General features: G+C 32.4%; 1 protein-coding gene across 1 annotated transcript; it reads left to right on the plus strand.

Annotated features, from left to right (window-relative positions):
- Positions 1-7,312: 7,312 nt before the first annotated feature.
- LOC134251514 (vacuolar protein sorting-associated protein 45-like) lies at positions 7,313-8,740 on the plus strand (the record flags this gene model as incomplete). Its single annotated transcript, XM_062733932.1, has 5 exons — positions 7,313-7,442; positions 7,742-7,937; positions 8,042-8,121; positions 8,245-8,313; positions 8,603-8,740. Coding segments are annotated over exons 1-5 (576 nt in total), but the record flags the coding sequence as incomplete, so codon positions are not given.
- Between the last annotated feature and the right edge of the window lie 142 nt (positions 8,741-8,882).

Here is an 8,882-nt window from a genome sequence, read left to right on the forward strand (position 1 = left end):
GTAAAATGTTTATATAATTTAAACTCATTATTACATTATGTGCACTCTCTACTATTTGGTCTAAGTAGTTCATTACATGATGTGAATTTATCTTTAATTCAATATCAAGTCGCTATAACACAATGTCAGAATTTCATATATGATGTGAAAAAAATTGTCACATGTGGCCAATTCTTTACTATATTGTGTCATCAATATGCTACAAGACGCCGGGAATCTATTACATGATGTCAATTTTCCCTTACTTTTTGACAATTAAATCATTATTATGTTATGCCATTGTATCTCTACATTGTGTCTAAAATGCTTAGCCTCTTGTCAGTATATCTTAGAATATTTCAACTCTTTATTATGTGACGTAAGGTTTAGGTTATGCCTAAAAGTTCGTTTTGTGTTTTCAATATTACATGCACATATGTTAAACTTGCAAATGATTTAAATTAAACGTATCAAATATTAAATTATACACAAGACTTAATTAATCCTTAATAATTAAATATCAGGTTAAATTAAAAATAGGATCATGTTCCCATGGAATCTTTATTGACGATTTGAAAAGTCCAAAACTTCTGATCTAACTACAAAACACTGTCCTCAGCTTTTTATCAGTCTTTAACCCTCCTTTTTTTTAAAAAAAAAAAGTGTAAATACATCGTATTTCATACGTGCACTGGTGGGTTGGTGGGGAGAGGGAGATGCCCTCCATCTTTAGTGACCAAAATATGCATGAAATTAATCAATTGATTTTACTTTGTAGGACATTGCATTAGTTTTACATAAAGTATAACTGAAATAAGTTGAAACGTTTTATCAAAAAAAATCTTAAGCCTGAGAGCTTTCGGGCTTTCACCCCCTGGTCCCCAACTTAGACACCACATTGTCCCCCTATAGCTACTCTTTCAAGAACCCAAGATCGCAACTGATATGAGCCCCTGTTAATTTAAGTGAAAACGTAGATTTTTGTAACAGAATTCTGGTCCTAGAATGGTTGAAAAATTACTAATTCCAGTGGACGTTGCATCGTTTTAAAAGCTGGGGGAGGTTTGTGGCCAGAAAAAAATAAGGTACAAGAAAAAGCGAAAAAAAAATCCAAACTCGAAAATCTTATTTCGGGTGAAAGGAGGGGGGGGTCCAACTTCGATCAGTCCTTAAAAAAATTCCAAATATACTACATTACCCTTATACTTCAGCAAAAAGTGGGACTGAATTTCAATGAACATTTTCTATAATAAAGTTATGTCGGAAAAAAGAGGAAGTCAGACCCCTTCCCCCCCCCCTCATATAATGTGTCTGTAATTCGTCCTAATTAATCAGCCCCCCCCCCCCCCCTTCCCAGTCCTGAAAACACGGTTATCAACTTTGACATAATGTAAATGTATTTTACAGCGCGTAATGAACATTTGTAATCAACATGATAAAGAATTAACACAATGTAAAGATAGTTTTAAATCACATAAGAAAGAGTTAACATATTCTTATTAAATATCCACATAAAGGAATGGAGTTTTGACATAACGTAATAAAGTGTTTATATAATATGGAACGCCGTGACTGTCTCCATAATATATGTTCACATTATGTTATTAACCTTTTTACATCACGTAATGAAGAACTGACATAAAGGTAAGATGTATTCACCTCACATTGTGATGACCTCGGCATAAAATAAAGATACATTAATATCACGTAATAATGCTTTGTTATAATAGAAATATACACTCACAAAAGGGAATGGACTTTGACTAAATGTAATGATAAATTTAATCATAGAACACATGTAAAACGCAATTAACTTAACGTAATGCAATTTTGACCTCACATATTAAAGAAATGAAATAATATAAAGAAACATTCATTTCACGTAATTAAGTTTTAACACAATGTTAACATATTTTCACTTCACATAATGAACTTTGGTCTTCAAGTTATAAAGTGCCGACATAATGGAAGAATGTGTTTACTTCATGTAATGCAGCATTGACATGATGTAAAGATATTTTTACATCACCCCATAAAAAAATGATATAACGTAAAGATATGTTCACATCACGTAATGATAGATTGACATAATGAATGCATAGTTTTATGCTATAAGGCAGTGATGGCGTTCCATAAAGCCTCTTACTCTAAGTATCCTAAGATGCATGAACTGACAAAGTTTGATGATTCTTTGCCAGTTAGGACTGAAGATATTTCAGTATAACTATAAAATACCATAAGTAGGACATGGTGACCTACTTTTTATTTTGAAACTTTCTGAGGACTCAAGATTAATTGACTGACAATTGATTGGCATTAATTGACAAAGATTGATGGTTCTAAGCCAATAAGTACCTCATATATTAAAAGTAGGTCACTGTGACCTTCTTATGATTGACATTCTCCGAGGACCAAAGATGCATCAACTATCAGAGTTTGATGATTCCATGCCAATAAGTACCAGAGATACTTAAATAAAGCCATAAAATGTCAAAAATTGGTCACCGTGACTTACTTTTTGGTCGACATTTTCCCAGAACCCAAGATGCATCAGCTGACAATGTTTGATGATTCTAGGCCAATAAGTATCTGAGATAATTAAAAGTAGGTCACTGTGACCTACTTTTTGGTCGACATTCTCCGAAAACCCAAGATGCCTCAACAGACAATGTTTGATAATTCTAAGCAAAAAAGTACCTAAGATATAACCATAAAATGTCAAAACTAGGTCACAGTGACCTACTCTTTTAGTAGACATTCTCCGAAAAACCAAGTTGCATCAAATGACAAAGTTATGATAATTCTAAGCCAAAAAGTACCTAAGATACTTAAATATAGCCTTAAAATGTCAAAAGTAGGTCACCATGACCTACTTTTTGGTCAAATTTTCAGAGGGCCCAAGATGCATCAACTGACAATGTTTCATGATTCTAAACCAATAAATACCTGAGATAATCAAAAGTAGGTCATTGTGACCTACTTTTTGGTCGACATTCTCCGAAAACCAAAGATGCCTCAACTGACAATGTTTGACAATTCTAGGCCAATAAGTACCCAGGATAAGTAAATATAGCCATAAAATTCAAAACTAGGTCACAGTGACCTACTTTTTGGTTGACATGTTCCGAAAACCCAAGTTGCATCAACTGACAAAGTTTGATGATTCTAAGCCAAAAAGTACCTAAGATACTGAAATATAGCCATAAAATGTCAAAACTAGGTCACAGTGACCTATTTTTTGGTCGACATTCTCCGAAAACCCAAGTTGTATCAACTGACAAAGTTTGATGATTATAAGCCAAAAAGTACCTAAGATACTTAAATATAGCCATAAAATGTCAAAAGTAGGTCACCGTGACCTACTTTTTGGTCAACATTTTCCGAAGACCCAAGATGCATCAACTGACAAAGTTTGATGATCATAGGTCTGAAAGTATTCAATATATGCTTTTTAAACAATGTGAAAACAAATGCCTGCAAAATTCAAAACGTAGGTCACAGTGACCTACTTTTTCATAAATATATTTTAAGGCCCCAAGATGCATCAACTTACAAGATTTGGTGAATCTAAACCTTTCAGTATCTGAAACAATGGGATTAAATGTTTTAGAAAAGATGGGCCATAAAATTCAAAAAGTAGGTCAAGGTGACCTACTTTTAAGTTGACCTTGTTTAAGGACCCAAGATGCATCAACTGACAAAGTTTGATGATCATAGGCCTTAAAGTGTCCAAAATATGCCTCCAAATCAATTTGAAAACAAAAGCCCGTAAAATTTAAAAAGTAGGTCACCGTGACCTACTTTTGTGTTAACATGATGTGAAGTCCTAAGATGCATCAACTTACAAGATTTGATGATCCTAGTCTTTATAGTAAGCAAAATATCAACGTTTTTATTAAGTGTAAATTTTGGTTAACTTTGAAGTGACCTTGAGACCACGCCCTTTGCCCCAGGGTCATGCCTTGAACAATTTTTAATCTTCAACATATTCTGGACCTTGTATGTAAGTTTGGTGAAAATCTGCCTGGTGGTTCTGGAGAAGAAGAATTTTTTAGCAACCAGTACTTTTGGTTCTATTTTCCTGATTATCTCCCCTTGTTTTAGGGTCCCAACCCTAGTTTTAGTATAAATGGTAGCCCTTGGGCCAAGGATACCCTGTAACAAATTTGACAATGATTGGCCAAGGGGTTCTTGAGTTATGGCCCATATTCTAAAAAGTTAACGCACACCGCACACCGCACGACGCACACCGCACAAATGGCCATAGCATTAGCTCTTTGAGCCTTTGGCTCAGAAGAGCTAAAAAAGAGCCTGCTGGAAAAGCTCTCAATAGTCCCACTAAAGCCTTATTATTTGCCAAAAACTTTGACAGTTGCAGTTGCAAATTATTTTCATAAATCCGACATATACTAAGATTTTTTTTGGATCTGGCTTTCGTAGATTGTATACAATTCAAATTTTGTCAAAAATAGTAATTTGTTTTATCAAATCTAATTTGTTTTATCAAATTACTAATTTGTTTTATCAAATTACTAATTTGTTATATCAAATTACTAATTTGTTTTATCAAATTAATAATTTGTTTTAACAAATTAATAATCTGTTATATCAAATTAATAATCTGTTATAACAAATTAATAATTTGTTTAAACAAATTAGTAATCTGTTATATCAAATTAGTAATTTGTTTAAACAAATTATTAATTTGTTATAACAAATTCTCAATTTGTTCAAACAAATTATTAATTTGTTATAACAAATTATCAATTTGTTATAACAAATTATCAAATTGTTTAAACAAATTATTTATTTGTTATAACAAATTATCAATTTGTTTCAACAAATTATCAATTTGTTTAAACAAATTATCAATTTGTTTAAACAAATTAGTAATTTGTTATAACAAATTATTAATTTGTTATAAAGACAAGTCTTGCAATATTAACCAATGTGAAGATTAGGAGAAAAGTTCATCTGATTTAATAAAGGACTTTGATCTAGCATTCTTAGACAATGAATTTCGAATTGCAAGTTAACAATTAACTAAGAATGCATTCCATATTCAGAATTTTTTCTATGTCATCCATAAGTGTAATCTGTTACTATTTCTAAACAGGTGATATACAGACCTGATTAAGAAGTGGCGAAACGGCATCATCTCTTCTGTCTAAAATCACCAACACTGGCGCTACGTCCGTTTTACGGAACTCAAACAGTGCTGCCTCTCTGTTTATAGTATTCTAAAAAAAAATAACACATGTATTAAGAAAATGAAATTTTTGTAAAATTTAGTTCTCAGCCTTCCTTTGTCAGCTAATCAGCACTGGAACCATTCTAGGAACTAAATTAACAAAGATAACAAAGAAATTGAAAATAGGGAATGATATGAAAAGGTCACCATTTTCTGCTAGACACTGACATACAACTTAAAGGCTCATTTATGTCATCTCAAAAAAGACATTCTGTATGACAATTGAATGACAATTTTTGTTATAACAAATTGTCAATTTGTTATAACAAATTATCAATTTGTTATAACAAATTATCAATTTGTTTAAACAAATTATCAATTTGTTTAAACAAATTATCAATTTGTTTAAACAAATTGTTAATTTGTTATAACAAATTATTAATTTGTTATAACAAATTATTAAAGTGTTATAACAAATTGATAATTTGTTATAACAAATTTTTAAAAAATACTGTTGCGGCCCTAATACGCTTCCGTACAAAATTGATTAAGCTCATGAAATTATTTTTTTAGTAACCGAAGACTTTTTATGTGTATCCCATATTTCGTCGATTTACGCGCGTCTACACCTCTGTCTTGGATTTTGAGAAACGCGTACAGAACATACAGATTGAATAACATCACAATTGCTAGAATTTAAATCATTTACATCATATTTTGAATTTTTCTGTCAAATTTTATGCTTGTATTGTTTGTTTTATGGAATTTATCAACATTTTGTTATTGCATGTGCGACGCTCCTGTTACCCGTCTACATGCGTTTTTGACGTAATTGACTGAATAAACGAGTTAATATATTGGATAAATGGAATTTTTTGAACAATATTTTTGTTAAAATGTATTAAGTATACAATTACCGACCGAATGATATATAGTTTTCATATGGTGAATTGTTTTAAAATTATGAAAATAGCGCAAATGCCGCCGCAATAGTAATTTTTGACCTTTTGACACCAACATCGTGCGCGACGTCCAAATTTGCATTTTAAAATGACAAGGGCAAACTTCAAATTTTACGGCCATGACCAAGTTTTTTTTTCCTTTTAAGATCAAAATCAAAGGGTCAAAATTAATGGCATCTTGTGTCTTGCGAAAGGCCTTGTCACAATAAATACGAATTGTGAAATACGAAAGCCCTAGCACCAAAAGTTAAGACCAAGGTTATTTTTAAAATGGGTCAAACTCGAATGTCAAGTTCAAAGGGGCATCGTTTTGGATATCAAAAGAAAGGTTTTGGCACAAGGAATTCGAATGTGAAATATAAAAGACCTAGAACTAACTGATTAAATGTTATGGCTTAGGTTTAAGTTTTTTTTAATGTATCAAACTCTAAGGTCAAGGTATGTACGTCAAAAATATATATCTTCTTCTTCCTATAAAGTGAAGGGCCGCTGTTGCGGCATTTTCTCACTTTAATTAAAAACGTGTACGTGAGGGGGACTCCACGCATCTATTCACAATTTTAAAAACTGATAAAAACATGTTCTGCTTCATTTACGGTGCTTTAGATCCTTGACTCCTGGTCTTAAAGGACTCAAGGGAAATGGCCGTGGTGATGTCTTCTGGCAGCTGGTTCCATATATACACGTGTACTATAAATAAGCATATTTATTTTAAAAGATCTCGCACATTTAATATACACAGGGGAAATATGAAAGCCATAGGACCAATTGTTTTCAAAAGGGTCAAGGTTAAAGTTTAGTATTAAGGCCGAACTCCGAGGTCAAGGTCAAACACTACGGAGTATATAGATGTTGGTACCCAAAGAACTGAGCAAAATCTATGTATCCACAAATCTTCAAGTACGGTACATTGCACATAGCATAAAAATAGACCCCACCATAGTGTGATCAACCTATGTTAAACTTTAAAAGAAATTGAAAATAACCCCCCACCCCCCTACACACACACTTTGAAAAATTATTTTCACGTTTTCCGCTAGATCAGCTGCATAAAACCGAATCAAACACTTCTTGGAAGATATGTGACTTCCAATTATTTTTCCAAAACGCAGCTTCTTTTCATTTCGGAACAGCCTCGTCGAGGTTGGTTTCTCAATTAGTCTCTATGTAGCGCTTCCTGTAAGAAAATTCGGTCGATTTTCTGTACTTCTGTCAAAATGAATGTTACTTTGGCAATAAAACAGTACATAAGTAAGATGATAGAAGAGAGTGGACCTGGTATGAAGGTTCTTCTGATGGACAAAGAAACGGTAAATCTGTGTACATTTTTATTGTGTTCGTTTGCTTAGTTTATAAATAGATATTATAACTTTTGGGTGTAGAGCAGCTGTACATGTAACGTTAGACGTCTAAATCTGAATATCAACAATGTTTGTTTCAGACGAAGTTATTGTAAATAAAGGGGGTTATAGTAAAAAAAAATCAGCAGGTTTACTTTTCTCAAATATATATTTTTGAATACAAGTTTTGTAGTTTATTCAGTGACATATTCATGTACATAATTTGTAGGCTTTATTTTTACATTTTTTCATTTTTTTCATTTTTGCAGACAAGTATTGTGAGCATGGTGTATGCACAGTCAGAAATTTTGCAGAAGGAAGTCTATTTGTTTGAGAGGATAGACTCTTCAGGTCGAGAGACAATGAAACATCTGAAGTGCATAACATTTCTCCGGCCTACAAAAGAAAATGTAGAATTTCTGGCGCAAGAACTTAGAATGCCAAAATATGGACTGTATTACATCTGTAAGTGTAATACATAATTTATAAGCATCGCAGTTATCTTTCCATATTAAGTTTGCATGATCAAGTTTTATTGTATGGAGATGAGGATTTTTGTTATATTTAAGATTTTAGCAATGTGATCAGCAAACAAGATGTCAAAGTTTTAGCAGAAGCAGATGACCAAGAAGTGGTGCGAGAAGTCCAGGTGAATATATTATCAAAAAATCTTCTTAAAAAGAAATAGAGTACAAATGTAACATGAACCGTCATATACTAAGTTGACAAAGGGGATACTATTTGGGACTTGAAGAATGCTGTTTCATTTCAGGAATTCTTTGGTGACTACATAGCAGTGAATCCCCACCTGTTTACATTAAATATCCCAGGATGTTGTCAAGTAAGTTTTAGAATTATCTTAGTCTAATAGTTTGAGTTCCTACATTTCACTATATATCATAAGTTGTCAGTGTAACTGAATATTTGTACAGCCTTGGTAGTATTTTTATGAATGAAAAATTTATCACACAGGGTAAAGTGTTGCTGAATATTTATTTAATCATTATATTGGTGACTGTAGGCTGCAAACAGATCAACTATAGCTCATGGAATGAGAAGAATAAATAAATCTTTCTCTAATCAAGAAAAATGCAATCTTTACTTTAAAATTTTTATTTCTCCATTTACAGGCTCTGAATTGGTCTCCTGGATCTTTGTCCAGGACAGTAGAGGGATTAACATCAGTGTTACTGTCACTCAAAAAATGTCCAATGATTCGCTATCAGAACTCCTCAGAAATGGCTAGGAGACTGGCAGAAAATGTCAGGGTAAGGGAGAAAACTTTGTGCCAAATCGTTCTGATCTGAAAGCAAATTTAGGTAAAATTTAGTATTCATGGAGATGTACTGATTTCTTATATTCTTACTGATATCTTTTTTGAGATGACATAAATGAGCCTTGTATGTCAGT

This window comes from Saccostrea cucullata, unplaced genomic scaffold (assembly GCF_032062105.1).
Source record: "Saccostrea cucullata isolate Sc308-1 unplaced genomic scaffold, CSIRO_AGI_Scuc_v1 ctg19671, whole genome shotgun sequence".
Taxonomy (NCBI): Eukaryota; Metazoa; Mollusca; class Bivalvia; order Ostreida; family Ostreidae; genus Saccostrea; species Saccostrea cuccullata.